The 16,794-nt window shown below is 42.6% G+C and overlaps 1 protein-coding gene across 5 annotated transcripts in view; it reads left to right on the top strand.

Moving 5' to 3' along the window:
- The window catches only part of nalcn (sodium leak channel, non-selective), a 115,930-nt gene that overhangs the window by 37,059 nt on the left and 62,077 nt on the right, over positions 1-16,794 (top strand). For all 5 annotated transcript variants that reach the window (XM_033617623.2, XM_078174638.1, XM_033617624.2 and 2 more), the window contains one exon: positions 16,402-16,533. In XM_033617623.2, coding sequence (XP_033473514.1) covers positions 16,402-16,533 — 132 coding nt within the window. The remainder of the gene's footprint in view (positions 1-16,401; positions 16,534-16,794) is intronic.

The raw sequence follows: 16,794 nt of genomic DNA, 5'->3' as shown, positions 1-16,794 counted from the left end.
AATTTTACCCATCATGGTTTTGAATTTGTAAAAATTTAGGTTAGCCACTGTCGCTCTGGTGTTGTGACGAACTTCTTCTAAATAATAAAAGTAATTGTCAAGGTAAATAAGGGTCTGCAATTTAAAATCCTATGGACTATATTAACTCAGGCATGACGTGCTCTATCCTCAACTGAGAGCCATTAGAACTGAAATAACTGAGACCTGCCCACATGACTGCTATTATCCAGCTCAAACACTACTCTCACCAAATTGTTTTGTGCCACTTGAAGTTTCTGTTTCAAGGCTTTATTAAAGCTTTAATACAGTGAACTAACACCATAGTCCAAGTGACAATGGAATAAGCAAGAGGACAAGCTTTAGGGATTCCCTATCCAGTAATCTAGCCATCTAGTTCTGGTATTTACTTTACCTTACCCAAAATCTTCATGGCTTTGGAAGCTCCCCCTAAGTTAAAATCAACAACGCAACCAAGGTAGCTAACAAAGGCTTTAATGTATAGATTCCCCTTCTGTCTTAATTTCTAATCCGCATCCCTTGTTTAAGCTACTATTGCCTGAAGCTTATTGCATTTTACCGGCCAATGCAATAAGCTTTGGGCAGCAGTAGCTCAGTCCATAGGGACTTGGCTTGGGAACCGGGGGGGTTTCTGGTCAAGTCCCTAAACAGTTCCAACGGCTCCGCAACATATGATCGTCCAAAGCCATCACTACGGCCATCAAGCTATGCCTGCATATGTGAGTGGTCATTCCAACAGCGACCTACACCTGCGAGACGTGGATGAGGACTGCCAGCATTACCAACATGTTGGATGTCTTCCACCGACGATGCCCCAGAACCATCTTGAGGATCTCATGGCGAGACCACATCACCAACGATGAGGTGATGAGAAGGGCAGGGGTGGCGCTACTGTCTGACATGTTCTCTGACAGGAGAAGAAGAATGGCTGGGCACGTACTCCGACTGCCAAGAGAGAGACCAGCGAGTTTGGCAATGGACTGGGTGCCTGAGGGCGGCAAGAGGAAGAGAGGGAGGCCAAAGAAGACTGCTCAGGGTGCCTGTCCAAGGCAGCCCCCTTGATCTGACGTCTGTCCATTTAATGCATGTATAGGTCCTGTTTGGGCATATGTGTATATCTTCCTTTTCTTCTTCTTCTTCTTAACCTAGGCTTTGAACCATAGACTCAGTCTTGCCCAGGTGTAGTAGAATCTTTTGCCTGATAGCTGGTTCTTTAGTCTCTATCTAATCAACTAGTATTTCCTGTATTCTACCTTTACCTTTATGGGTACTTTTCACTACTACCTGTAGCAATACACCCACGCCAATGCATGCTCTTGCATTATTTTAACACAGTGCTATTTTAAGTCTGAACACCACCTTAGGATGCAGACTTTGTGGGACTGACGTCCTGTGAGACAGAGCGAGTTGCACAGTGTTTTAGTGGGTCAGAGTGCAGAACAACTCACACCTCCATCACATGGAGCGTTTCAGCTCTGGGCAATGGCCCAGAAATTGTGATCGATGTCTCCTGTCAAAGCGAGCCTGACACATAAAAAGCACCATAGAAAGAGAGAAATATAGAAGGGGATAATTATATTATCATCCGTTCCTCATATTAATATCAGGGGAGTATATTTAATAGTAGGACCGGTGTTACACAAGACCTTTATGGCAATACATTGCCAGTGATACAAGGTTACAGAGTGGGAGAGAGGTAAATGAAAAAACAGAATAACGAATGAGGCAGAGTTTAAAGGATTTCTCAGTGGATACGTTTACATGCACTCTAACATTTTACTATTATTCTATGACTATATTCTAAATTTGATGTGGGTCATGTACACATATTCCATCAGGATACTCCAAATTAGGCCTTTATCTGAATGTAGCATTTTCCCTAAAGACGTGGGAAATGCTGATATTACTCAGGTTTTTATAGCACTCGTTGGATGTGTATAAGGCGCATCCTGCTGGGGTTTTTGCCACAGTTTTACGATACACGACATCTTGCCTGTTTATGGTCAGCTCTATGCATTGTCATGGTTATGTTTTATACATACTGAATAGCCCACAGTTTATAAGCCGTAAAGTGTAGAGATGCATGTCCAAAAGACAAGCCCACATTTCTGGTCAGAAGAAGAAACAGACCTACCTTTAAAAATTATGAAAGACTTGGAGATCAACAGGATTTTGGAGGTGTAAATTTCGTAACGCTGACCTTTACAAGAAGATCATTAAAGGAATAAAAGAAGAAGGCTGTGTTTCCATGGTCAAACAAGTCTGGAAAACTGTAGACAAATCCTGGCACAAGCAACATCCATTCCATTTTTCTTCATTTTGATGGGATAAACGACATGTTAGGGCTTGTTAATCACAGTATGCACGGCTGCATGTAAACCGAAATATTAGTGGAATATTAATTTTCATTAGCCATGTCAGCAGCTTAGCAGGAATGTTGCCTTTTTCAGAATAAGGGCAAAAAAAGTGAATATTTTGTGCATGTAGATGTAGTCAGTGTTAGAGGAAAGCAGTTATAGTAGCCACATTCATTCACCATGGCTCTAGACAGCCTGTATTTGTCAGACATTGCAGTCAAGCACCTTCATCCTGAAAACCATAGTTGTGTGAAGACATTGATAGCAATGTTCTGCTAGTAGCGGAAGGTTTCACAAGCCACAAATCTATTTTTTTTCTCTACTGATACAATATTTATATAGATGATACCATAACTTACATAATATACGTTACTAATGTTCTTCATACTCCACTACAGTAGCCCACTGAGATCCTCCTTAAAAAGTGCCTGCATTGATTTATATGACATCCAAAGGAATTAGCACAATGCCTGATCATATGAGGGATCTCGCAATTTCCAATTTTTTACTCTGCTTTTCATCTGCTATGTAGTGCCACTTCACAAGTGCAGCCTTGAACCCACCTTATTAAACCCAACTTCTTTCATCCATTACAAGTGGGTTTCTTTTGTAAATTTAAATTGATATTCCACACAAAGTCTGTTCTTGTAGAGTGCATTTTATTCCGGTGTAGAGTACAGTACTCACCCTCTTGAGGCCTTAAACGTTGCTGTGCTAAGTTGAAAGTTCCCCTCTTCACAGATAATGTGATCAGCTTGCATTCATGTGTTTAACAGTGAATTCCAAAGAAAAGTTTTCATGACTGAAAACCTTGCATACATTACCTGGTTTGTTAATATGTGCTTACCTTCGTTGTGAGTGTTCACTGTAAGCAGGAGGAGCATCTTAACGCATGAGCTACAAATAGGAGCAGTGTGTATTGTGATATATTTGATTAATATGGTAAGAATGTGAGTATTTGCAACAGAATGAACGGACAGATGGACAGTGAAGTACCAGATTGTGCTACAAAAAGTTTCCATGATGGTTTAAATATTTTCTCATCATTGAAAATAATTGGAATCCACACTTATATTCAACTTGACCGCAAGAGCTGGTCTTCGTCAAGGATGATGTGACTTATTAACAACTACTTTTCAAGTTTACAGATGATTAGGCTCTAAAATCCAGATTATGGTGAAAAATGTCACTTCAAAGTACCGTTGTTATTTAAATTTCTGCCTACTAGAACATTCAAAATGTCAAGCATAAAAGAAAATAACAATCAAGTTGTGTAAAAGTTGAATAGTACTGAGATTGACTTTGACATGCATCATGCCCCGCTTAAATTCAAAAATCAGCCATTGTTTTCAGTTGCCAGTCACACGCTGACAGCGTTTTGTAGCATGTCAAGCCGTTTAACCATTCTGGGAATGTTTTGGTTTTCTGATGGTGTCAGGAGACCGCAAGATCTAACCCAGCTGTTCAAACCAAACAACAAAGGTCTCTTTACAGAGAGGATACGCCTGCTGTGCTCCAGGTGTGTGTGACAAAGATTGGTCACACTAATATAACTACAACAAAGGCGAGTTAATAGCAAATTCCTGGTGGATAAACATTGATGAAATATGGTAACCAATTTTTCTCGTCAAGCAACAAAGCTATTTAACTAACAGCCATGATAGAAGTAATCAATATGCATGCTGCGCAGGGTGCAGGACGAGGATGAAGACAAAGACACAAAGGTGGATAATACTGATAGACAGTTAAATAGTGGACAGCCTACATGGGTTATCGGAAAAATCTATGAAAATCGAGGTCAAGAAATTAGTGCTGGGAAGTGGTATTCTAAAACTGGCGCTGGATTCAAGAAAAAATACAGACAGTCAGCCAGAGCTGGGTGATATGGAGAAAATCAAATATCACCAAATACCTCAATATCGATGATGAAGAAAACTTTGCATTGCATCGAGGTGCCTCCGTGTCACTTACGTCTGCTAGGTGGGATGATGGGTGTGGTGGGATGCATTATTAACAGGGTAGAACCTAGAATGAAGTTTTAATAAGTTGCTGACATGAGAAATGGAGCATTTTTAAGCAATAAAGCACAGCTCAGACCAAAGATTCGTGATGAGATGAAACCATTTTAGAACCTTGCAGAGAAGAGTTGCAGCGGTGTGAACTGGCTGGTCTGGGCTCGACTCAAGTCGGCTGATGTTGTCACCTGCAACTCAGGTGATCAAATCGCCAGCAGCAGAATACAGTCCATCTGATGCTGGTTTTGTTTCTAGTTGTCGCTGCTTCATTACTACTACAAATACAACTGTAGCCAGTATCTCACTGTCACAGTCCTCATTCATATTTTAAGAAGGTACAAATTATATTCAGCCACAAAATAAGCCTGAAAAGTTGGAAATCGGAACGGAGATACATAGAGTTGTTGCATAGAGATGATACACCGTCTCATCTAGTTGCATTGGTGTGAACCAGCAGGTTTTTAGAACATTGCTTAATGGCGCATTACAAGTAGTTGCCTGTTTTAAAGCATCTCATCGTGAATCTTTGATCTGAACTGGGCTTATGACTGAGGCATCAGCAGGAGGAATGAGAAACCTGTGGGATCCTGACACTCAGTGCTGTGAGCAGCAAGCATTTTGCTAATTTGGCTACAGATAAACTAGAGGTCATTACATATCAGTATATTTCACTGGTGGCCATTAAGTGGATCATTTCTCCAAGATAAGCAAAGTGAGGAGAAGTAACACTGAGACACACCGACAACACTGAGTTTGTCTGTAATTTTTTCTTCTGGTAGACGTAAGGTGCTAAAATGATCCCTTGACATGCTGAAATCTACTGTTTTATCTAGCTAAAAGCATTTTGGGTGGCTACGACTTAGGGGTAGAGCAGACTGTCCACTAATCGGAAGATTGGGGGTTTGATCCCCGGCTCCTTTAGCTCGCATGTCAAGGTGTCCTTGGGCAAGATACTGAACTCAAAATTGCTCCTGATGGCTGTTCAATTGGTGTGTGAGTGTGTGTGAATGGTTGCTGAGTAGCATGTGGCACCTTGTAGCCTTGTGAATGAGTGACATATAGTGTTGAAGCCCTTTGAGTGTTTGGAAGAACAGAAAAGCGCTATACAAGTGCAGTCCATTTACCATTTCAGCCCTTGGTTGCATATTGTGGCGCTGATTGTTTCCCCCTTTGGTAGGTGAGGTTTTCAGAGTGTGACTAATTGCGCTCTGTCTCAGTACCAGAAATTGTTGGATTGCTTGGATACAAGCAAAAGGACATGGTCCATGGGCAGTGGAGGATAAGGTGGCTTTACAATTCGCGCATTAAAACAGCTGGATGGAAACAGTGTACCACAGGGACTCTGTTTGTGTGTGAGCATTAGAAGATAATGCTGTGGAGAGTTGTGTGCTCCCGTGTCTCTATGTATATATGTAGGTTTAGCACAGAATTGGTTCTGTTGTTATTTTTTCAGCAATTTCTATCCTTTGATGTTTATATAGAGGGTGTGGGAAGGCATGTCACAGCACGTTGGTATCATTTTCAATAAATGATGGATATTCCTGCTCTCTTTCTTGCCAAACACCTTATTTCATTGCTTTTTCACCCATATCAGAAGGGAGCAGTGCTCGCTGAGTAGACAGGTAGAGTGAAGGCAGGCATTGCAGATCCAGCCTGCAGGGCCATCTGCGAGTGCCGAGGAAGTGAAGTGTGAGTTTCTGTTCTGCTCTGCCTGGCTCCAGAGTAATTGGCCGTCAAATGATTAAAATGTTTCAGGGCTGGCAGGTGGGCGCTATCTACAGACAGGCGGCCTGTGTGTGTCGTCCTGTTTGTGTGCTGCTAACCTCACTCGTACCTGTCGGACTGTCTTTTAAACCATCTGTACGTATCCAGTCAGACCCCCGTGCTTCTGAGTGTCAGCCCATCGATCTGCCTGTTGACGTCTGTCCATTTGTGCATGTGTGTGGGTGTCAGTCTGGTCTGTCTGGGTGCAACGGGCTGCAGCAGTTGGAGATAACACATAATTGATTAACCACCTGCTCCTTTTGGAGACAGAGAGGAGAAGGCAGCTTCCCCTCCTGAGGGGCTACAAACCAAAATAGCCCTCAAAACAGGGAGCGTTCCACTCTGACAGTTGTTTTTTAATGTTTATGAATGTTTTATGAATGTGATAATCTTCAGCATAGTCCTAATTTTGATCCGTCAAGTCAATATTGGCTGATACTGATGACATGCCGATATTATCATGCATGGCTACTAGCAGTATCTTCATAACTGCTGCCAATAGCATCATTGCCATAGGCACTACCAGGATGTGACACCTGAAATTAAGTCCAGCTAATAAAGTCATTACATTTGGAATCAATGTTGTGCTCTATTGGAATTCTGTAATGATAAACCCAGCCCTTGAGCAGCTTCCAACCCATTACTTTCAGTGTAGATGCACGTCATGCGTGCTCACAACCCAAAGCAGCGCTGTAGCGGCGCGTATTCGGTATGACGCGCTTGTTTTTTTGGTCCGGCGACGAAAAATGGACCTGCTTCTCCCTCCAGTGTTGTGTCAGATCGCAGTTCCTCCTCGGGCTGTGTCTCTCCTACTGTTTCCCACGGAACTCTGCCTCGTTTGAAAGACGAAGGAAGCTCGTATGTGGAAAGACGTCACCTCCGACATGTAGAATGTATTACAGAAGAGAGAAACACATTTCAAGACAGCTGACTTGTATCATCAGAACAGACATGTCCTGTGATTTTCAGCCTCCTTTCATATTTAATAGAGGGGGGACAATACCTGACAGTAATATTCTCAGCTGTCAGGATGTGCCGACAACACTGAGGGTAACTATAATCATAGAAGGCTGAAAATCACATGTCTGTCCTGATTATACAAGTCAGCAGTGCAAGGCTCAAGCATGTGGGGGCCTCCTTTCATATTTAATAGAGGGGGGAACCGTATCTAAAAGTACAGCTGTCATGATGCCCCCCGCCACAGGCCTTTGCCCCCTTGGTCTCGAAAAAACCCAGGGAAAACCCTGTTAGCTGTGTCAACAAGAGGAAACCAATAAAAAAGCAATAAAGCTCATTAATTAAAACACTTTATACACTCACACATCAGCGTAAAAATGATACGTTGCAGTCAATTTATACCAAGTTTTGATCTTGGTATAAACTGCAACGTATCATTTTTACACTTCAGTTCTTCTACAGATTAAACAAATGAGATGTAACGTGGTAATTAGACAGCATCAGAGGTGCTGGTAGGTGGATTTTGTTACCTTTGGACAAAGTCAGGCAAGCTGTTTTCTTCTGTTTCCAGCCTCTTTGCTAAGCTAAGATAAGCTAACCATTTCCTGGCTCTAGTTTCATGTTTAATAGACAAATAGAAATGAAGAAAGCGAACACACTAACTTCCCAAAAATGTTAAACTACCGCGTTAAAACAAAGATTCAATTTTACTTCCTGAAATATTACATCAAATGTAAAATTCTAGATGTATATTTTCACACATATTCCCCAGCACAATTTTATGTTCAGATACTTTAGAGTTAGAGTTTGAAATTAAGGTCTGAACGTATGGATGTGCCATATGCCTTTATAATAGTGACCTGCTGCATGTACCAGCTGGAGTTAAACAGGTGAACTTAGTTTAGTTCCTTATTGCTTTCCTGAGTCTCTCAGTTTTGCTCTTGTGGTAGCCGTACAGACCAGCGGAGGTTAATGAAGCATCATGCTTCTTTCCCTACAGACCTGGTCTGCTAATTAGCCTCTGGTGCTCCACAATACCATAATTACACTGCAAACTGGAGCTTTGGCTGCTATAAGCAAAAAAATAAAGGGTGACACTCTATACAGGTTTACCCAGGTGGATTATAAAGAGTCCTTAAAATGCAACATAGAGTAAATCTATATAAATATCAAGAAACAAAGGAATTTCTGTATGAGAGTGATGAAAACAGCTTTAAAATGACCCCTAAGGAAGGGTATACAAGTTTGATAAATGTGAACTATTTGGAGTAATCCAGGAGGATCATGTGATTAATTCAGCATTGCCTCGTTGGTGATGAGTAGCTGATGCTAGTACTCCCGCTTCTTGTCTCAGCCCCCTGTCCACAGAGCTAAATACAGAGTAATGGATAGCCCAGAAGCTCACTGGGGGGTACTGAGGTCCAATGAAAGGAAAACCTTTTTGACCTCTCCTTCCTTAAGCCAGAGGTTATTGATTCTCTGGAGCCCTCGTTTTCCCCCTGCCACCGATCTTTGCCCTCTGGATCTTCCCAGTGACACCGCTTGTATCATTTCAAGCTCACACACTCATACACACAACGTGTCAAGGTCAAGGTCAGTTTGTCTGTGTGTGAGAAGAAGGAGGGCACATAGGAAAGGGAAAAATAAAGGTGCTTCAGAGAGTAATCACAGTGAGAATATTGCTATAGGTGGCAAAAGTGAAAAACAAAGACCTGCATGAGGAAAGTGAACGAGATTTTACCAGTGCTGTGAGATCACCTCTTTTGGATAGACTGAATCAGAGTGTTTGTTTGGTCTAGACTGCTATCAGATGGATGCACAAATAGTGATATATGCTGAAATGAAATAAAGCAAAACTCTATAAGGAATAGCCAGACAAGAAATGGACACAGGAAATGGACGTAGGTGGCAAAGCACAGCAGATATTATTAAGAGTTGGAGGGCGCAGACATGCAGACCATCATGTTTTATTAAGACCTGTTTTCCAGCCAGAGATATGAGTCAGCCTGCTCTTGTCAGGACCGTAATAAGCCAAGGGGCTCCCACTTCGCTAGATCCCCAACCCAGCAGGATTTTACACACCCACTCCTTTAGCCCAAAGTTTTAGATTAAAATATCTGTGCAGATAACACACTTAGCCACAAGTTAAAGAGATACTTTGTCCATTTTCAACCAGCTTTGTATCATAACAACGTGGGTAGTATGTGTAAATGAACTATGGTAAACTTCCCTCTATCTTACCAGCGTCCAGATCTCCCTGCTCATTTTTTGCTTGCTCTAGGGCTGAAACTCAGACCAAATTCAGATCAAACTGTAAAACTAGGCAGTGCTGATCAAATATGAACCAAGGGAGCATGCATTGTTAAGCTGTAAGGCTGAATCCAAATGTTGACCCTCTTGACTTGCAGTCTGAACCCTCGCAGACTTCAGTCATACGTCCTGTGACGAGTTCACCATCATCACGTAAAGTCTGCGAGGGCAGAGATTGCAAGCCACTGATGGACAGCCCTTGAGACTAGTTTACTCGTAGCCATGGAAACTTGCGAATGGCAGTTATTATCATTGTAATTGCTGTCATATTCTGTCTGCTCACCTGTCCCTGCAGATGATAAGATGTAAGTCTCATGTATAGGCTTGTTTTGCGAGTGAACAAGATACATTCCTGTATAACGTACAGACTGCAGACATTCAAATACAGAGATGGTTGTGAATAAGGACCAAGCTATGACTAAATAAAAAAGGAAAGCCTAATAGTTACAGAAGATCTTCTTTTGCTGTTTTTTGGCCACCTTTCTAGCCTGAATATTTGGCATTACCATCCGCTTGAGGCCCCTTGTGGACTGGATGAATTGTGGTTTTGGACAGCCCTAAGCACTCCCAGACTTCCTGGGTACACACAAGGTCAGCGAGTCTGCAAGTGCGGCGAAGTCCAGACATTTAGATTCGGCCTAATACAAGAATTTGTGAACAGGAAGTGGGCAACATAGTGTTTCCTCCTGCTGTTAAAATGGCTGAAAAAAACTGAGATCAAATGGTAAAAGCGGTAAGCAGTGTTGATCAAATATGAAGCAAGATTCTGTTATGTTGTTGCCTATTCTTGGCCTTATATGTTTTCAAAAGCATATTTTAGCTTACTGTTTAACTGTAATACAAGAGTGCTTTTTTATCTGCCATCCACCATATTGTTTCCTGTGTAAAAACAGCTAAAGCCTAGTTCACATTACACGATTTTCACCGCGATTTTGACGTCGCAGAGGATCTTGAGAGCCACCTTGGGTCGGAAGTGAGTCGGCAGATAGTCTGCCACGACGAGTCCTCATGTGTGAACATGCCCACGAGCAAGTCGCCCCCTTGTCTGTGATTGGGACAGAATATCTGGCATGCTAGAAAACTGGAGAAGTCTGACATGACTGACAAAGAGCATCAGCCAATGAGAGGCGGGATACGTCCCACGTCAGCACGCAGGAGGACGGAAGAAATGTGAGGAGGACAAGCCGGCAAGCAACAACAACAATAGCAGCGTCCACAGCAGAGCAGGGCGCAAACGACCTGCAGACTTACAAGCTGTCGGACATCCACGTTGACAATATCCACGCTGAAAATATTAGCGCAGGGGAACTTCATAATACGTACATAATATGTCACCGCGTCATCTGGGGCTCTGTCGGCAGGGGCTCAGTGGAGAAATCTTGTGGTGTGCACACACAGGTCGTAACACAGTTGGCGAGACTCAGTCAACTCAACACTCAAAAGATTGCGATAGTCTCCGCGACTCAAGACTAGGTGGCCAGTCGTATAATGTGAACTCGCCTTAAGTTGCATTATGTCAGCCACCAGTGGAAGTGTTTATTGGTCTGATGCGGCGCAGTGCATTTTGGTATGTGCAGGTTTTCTACTTCTTGAGCTAAAGCAAATGCCACAGCGCTTTGAGACCATCTTTTCAGCAGTGAAGTGAAATACTTACTTATCTGTGCTGTTCATGGGTTTGACATCAGACTTATAAATTTCAATACCTGTCAACATATTTTCATTTGTTCGGTTGTATACCACACTGAAGAAAAGAAAAGAGCCTTGACAGAACTCTGAGTATCAACACTTGTTAATTCATTGTCAACAAATGTCAGTGAAGAGACTGAAGAGATAAGTCAAGTGAAGCAGCCTGTAATCCCACTCAGTTTCTTCTTAATCTCAGTAAACAGGAGAGAGAAAACTGTAGCAGGAGACGGTGCCAGAACATGGCCCAGCCTGTTGGTGACAATTCCTGTGTGAACACTGTTATATCCTGCCAGCTATGTGCACATGTGCTACACTCGTCTCATGTACCAGTGGAAAGAGCATTTGTCCTCCTTGGCAGTCTGAGTGAACAGACGGAGCACGAGGAAGCAGTCCTTGGTCTGTCAGTCTGCCTCTCTGTCGCAGTTGGGTTACAGTTGCAGCCACTGGACAGGCTCCAGGTATCATGCATATGTACCCCACCTCCTCCAGGTGATTGCTATGCGTATTGACAGCGGATCATGTTGGCACACCTCTTATGAGCGCAGCTGAAATGTTGTCTCACCTTTTGTGTGAGATTGCAGTTTATGTCACACTGACCAGGCAGCCTTTAGACAGCGAGGCTTTGCTGCACTGTTTAAATTGACTGGGCATAAATTGGGTGATAAAAACACAAGTACCCAGACAAGGAGCCAGAAGGCTTGATGAAAAAAGAAATGTGTGGTGTTTATTTCTTCTCATTTTTAATGTTGTTTTTCATTTTTTACTGCGGGAAAGCACACCCAGCGTGCACTGTTTCCCCAAATACCAATTTACATGCCACTTGAAATGATGTCTTTTTATCTACAACACTATTTGCATACATAATTTCTATCATGTACACTCTGTTGCAGTCAAGCAAATAAGCTGAGTACATGCTGTATTTTTGCAGAATGCACTCTGTCATGAATTAAGCTTTGCTTTGCTATCAGACAGAATGATGTGTTTCCTTGCTAAATGCCAAAACTTCAACTTAATGTGTGGCTTCTGCTTTCAAAACTCGACTTCACCATGTCTGTGCATGTGTGCGTGCGTGCTTGTGACCGTGCACGGTGAGCACCTGGTGTTTCAAAGACCCAGCCAGAGGCATCACAAATAAATAGCATCCATCAAACACGTGTGAAAGGATTTCAGAGACACACAAGCTAAGAAACATCAAACAGCAGGGGAGAGCCATCTTGTCCCACAATTGATGCTGTTAAATTGATTCTGACATCTTGAGGCCGTATATGGAGTGCCAGTGCCATCAGCTGCATTGGGCGAACTAGGCCATTTTGCCTTGGGAACGACATGGAGGGTGTTATCTGGTGGAGTGCACCAACATCTTCAGCCAATTTGGAGTGGAAAAAAGGAGGGGGATGTGAGGGAAAGATTAAAAGGTGATTTTGTGGCAGGGCTGGATGGGCTGACTGTATCTCCCCATAACAGAGGTTACAAATGCACACTGCTCTCCAGCTCGCTCTCCAGCTTTTCTTAGCAGTGTGATTCCCAAAAGCTGACAGAGAGTATGGGCAAAGTCAAGACCTTGAGAAAATCAACCGTTTCATACGCGCAAGCATGTACTTTCTGTTCTCTGTCAGTTTGCCTCTATCTCTCCCGCTCCCTCCCTCACACACACATACACACGCTATCACACACACACACAACTCCGTTCAGCCAAAACACCCATGGGGGAGAGCGTCTGGTTGCTGGAAATGTCAAACTGCTTTGTCACGTCCAATCTCAGTCAGGGAGCCTAACCACTCTGTGTGTAGAGTGAGCATGTGTGCATGTTCTGCAGAAACAGTCAAACCAAAGGCTAGCGGCTCTGTTGGTCCGGGCTATCAGTCGAGTTAAAAGAATGGCAAGAAATCACATTTGAAGCTAAACTTTTTCTGGAATTTTGTGTTCAGTAACAAGCTAATGATCTAAGATAATGAGACAAGACAAGAGCAAAAATTACAATTGTCAGACAAAGTTAATAGACAAAAAAATCTTTCTGGGTGTTTAGAAGCGATTGTAGAAAAATGTTACAGATTTGGCCAGCCTATAAGTTTCACAGCTGTGTATACGACTGTTGTATTGTTGATTGCATTATCTTAAATAGCAACTAAATCTTGTTTTTGCTAACTTCCAGTGGTTTAACTTCTCACCTTCCTGAAGTAGTGTAGGTGTTTACTGCAGGGTATTTCAGTGCACCATGACATCACTATTGGGTGTGATTACAGGTCCAACACAGCACACTACTGACCACATATAACCACATACCACAAGATGGGTGTAAAGAAGTGAAACAGACCATTAACTTTTAACCGGAGAGGGTAGTAAAACAGTGCTTTTCCCAGATTTTAATTAATTAAAGGAGGACCCTATCTTTAAGGCTGAGCCCAACCACCCCACGGAGTAAACTCATTTTGGCTGCTTGTTTTCACAATCTCATTGTTTCGGTCACTACCCAGAGCTCATGACATCCGGAGGGAGCTTGGAGTAGAGCCGCTGCTCCTTCAGGTCGAAAAGGGGTCAGTTGAGGTGGTTTGGGCATCTGATCAGGATGCCTCCTGGGTGCCTCTCGGTAGAGGCTTTCCGGGCATGTCCCACTGGTAGGAGGCCCCGGGGCAGACCCAGAACATGCTGGAGGGATTGCATATCCCATCTGGCCTGGGAACACCTTGGTGTCACCCTGTAGGAGCTGGAAAGTGTTGCAGGGGAGAGGGATGTCAGGGGTGCTTTGCTTGGCCTGCTGCCCTTGTGACTTGGCCTCAGATAAGCGGATGAAAATGGATGGGTGGATGAATGAAAGAAGAACCCTAATTTTAACCTTGACCAAAACCTGCTGTAAATCTAATGTTAACAAAGCCCACAGGAACAGCACCAGGCTTTGAAGCCAATTGTACATAGTGGCCACACATGGAAGATCTGTCACACAATGCCATTGGGCCTAAACAGACTTTTTCCCATAGACTTTCACCATGAAAGAGGCATCTGTAAATCAGGGGATACATTTTTTGATAGCATTTCTAAAGTCTTGAATAGTGGCACAGTTGAATAATTTTTATCCCCATTCAAGTTAGTGGAGGGCTAAATTGGAAGTTAGCCACTCGGCCTGTGCAGTCTGTAGTGCTCTTACTCTATGGGTGCCAGGATGCGGAAGATCCAGGTATTTTCATACCGCTTTTTTGGCTTCATGCCCCACTAAGCAGCTTTTAAAGAAATGAGTCTGACCCCGCCTCCAACACTGTATCCAGTTCTCGTCATACATCCATTATGTTAACACCAAGGAACCTTTACCATCAAAAAGCTCTTTAAAGAAGTGACTGAGAACTCACTTTAACAAGGTACTTTCTTTCAAGGTCTTACACAAACAAGTCCTTAAATCTTAACCACAAAACAGGTTGATTGGCATTACCCTCCAAAATAATCCTAATAAGTGTTTTCATATCTGGTGCCCCTGTTGGCAAGATGACATTGTTTGACAGTGCCTTCCAAAACATTTACGAAGGACCAACTGCACTCTTTCAAATGGCCAGCAGGGGCCAACTCTACTGGCTGGGAAAAGAAGTCTGACTGCATACAGGTCTATCAGAAAATGACTCTTCTTCTCCCTTGATTTATTACCTTTATTGTTTTAAAGGCTTGTTTCAAGTCGTCTTCAAAGCAGCATGATGTTCATTTTGTAAATTATGGTTACACTCATTTTAAATAAAATAGATAATAAAGCAGGATGTGATTTAGGGCGTGGCTACCTTGTGGTTGACAAGTCAATTACAAATCAAAGGGTGACGTTGCGTTGGCTACGTCCTCTTCGTTTATTCCGTCTACTGGCCGTCACAAAACGTTTCCTGATCTGCCACTCCTATGGTTGAGGTTCAGTTAGGCAGCTTAATTGACTTTGTTGAGGTTAGGAAAGATGGTGGACAGGGTTAAAAGAAATGAAGGTGGACAGGTAGGAGATGGGATGCCCCCACTGGTCTTAGATATCAGAATCACACTCTTTGTTGACCCAAGCGTTCACACCAACCTCCTCCCCATGAGATTTGCAGTGCTATAAAAGTCATTCTACTTGCTCTACCCTGGTCAGGCATAATTTTTAATGGTCACAGGACATCCTTGTCAGGTAAATGCAAAAACAGTAATTTTATCTGTTTGAATTCTGCTGTTTTTCTGGTGAGGACTTGCTCTCTAAATCTCTGGGCCCCCTGTGTGTCACTGAAAGCCCTTTTCCCATTTTTGCTCTTATTCGTGTTCCTTAAAACAGCAATATGTCATTTACCCACAAGTTCAAAGTCCCATCAGATACATTTATCTAATAATTCTATCATCATCATCACTTGTTTTCAAAGCACCAATTGCAGATCAGGCTTTCTCGAGTTTAAAGAGTTTGTACTGTAATCTGTGTGTAGGAGGGCGCATGGCAGTGGTCCCGTTTTCCTGGGGCGAGTTTGATCTTTCCAGCAATGCTGCAAAAACTCTTCATCTGTCTTAAAGTCTTCCTCTCATTTTTTTTCTTCACTTCTTCAGTCTTTCCTATTACCAGTCTCACATGCAAGTCTTTTTTTAGGGTGAGCTATTCTACCCACTCACAAGCTGTTCATTACACCACATACATGCAGTTCAAGGCTGCGATCACATCTGTCATATTGTCTCTGAAGGAACGCACAGTTACAGTGTTTGTCGAAACGAGGAGTGCGTGCTTTGTCCGACTTATTTATTTGGGAGGGGAGGGGGGGGGGAATTTCCATTGCATTCTTTTATGTCCTGATTGTTTCTATTATGTGATGTTGCGTTCGATGGCGCTGCTGTTCCCACAGGAAATAACATATGTTTATTGCCCCTTGCCTTTCTTGTTTCCAGCTGTCTGAATGCACGCTGATTCTGCTGTCTGGGTGGATGTTTCTCCCAGCAACCAATGAAAGGCTGCTGATTGCTTTGAATTTACTGCTGTTTAGCTGCTGGCCCTCTTTGCCTGTTTTCACCTCTTGATATATAGTATAGTCTATAGTTGTCACATTGAAAAAGATGGAACTGTCTTTAAACATCTGACTGTCCGTTATGTGTCTTAAAGTCTGTGCTCAGCTTTAATTTCTTACGTATTGTATAGTATGGGGAGATCAGATTTATACTGAGGGAAAAACAGACAGGAAATGATGTATCTCAGACAGTACTTTTATGGCTTACATTCAAACTTGAACTTGATTGAGTTCAGTGGGGGGAAAAAAAAATCTTTGCCTGTTTTGTGCAATTTACATTGATTGTAATTGAACACTGCTCTGTTTCCACAGCAACTGATGCGGTCCTCTGTGTTCCACATGTTCATCTTGAGCATGGTCGCTGTGGACGTCATTGTTGCCGCTAGCAACTATTATAAAGGCGAGAACTACCGCAGACACTATGATGAGTTTTACCTGGCAGAGGTGAGATGTTTTTTTTTTTTTTAGTTTTTGTTATTGTTGTTTTTCTCATTTCCTGCTTTTTCTCCAAAATATGAACCTCAAACCCTGGATTTTGACATGAACACAAAAGATTTGACCAAGGCCTTTATTAAAGCTATGAGATCATCTTTTGGTAAAAGCCTGTTAGATGACACAGACGTGGGTTTTTCTCTTTATTTGGAAATGCCCTCCATGGTAATGTCACCGTCTGTTATTAATAGGGATTTAATCCTGCATAATCTG

The sequence above is a fragment of the Epinephelus lanceolatus genome, chromosome 14, assembly GCF_041903045.1.
Source record: "Epinephelus lanceolatus isolate andai-2023 chromosome 14, ASM4190304v1, whole genome shotgun sequence".
NCBI classification, from domain to species: Eukaryota; Metazoa; Chordata; class Actinopteri; order Perciformes; family Serranidae; genus Epinephelus; species Epinephelus lanceolatus.
This window is presented reverse-complemented; position numbering and strand designations above follow the sequence as displayed.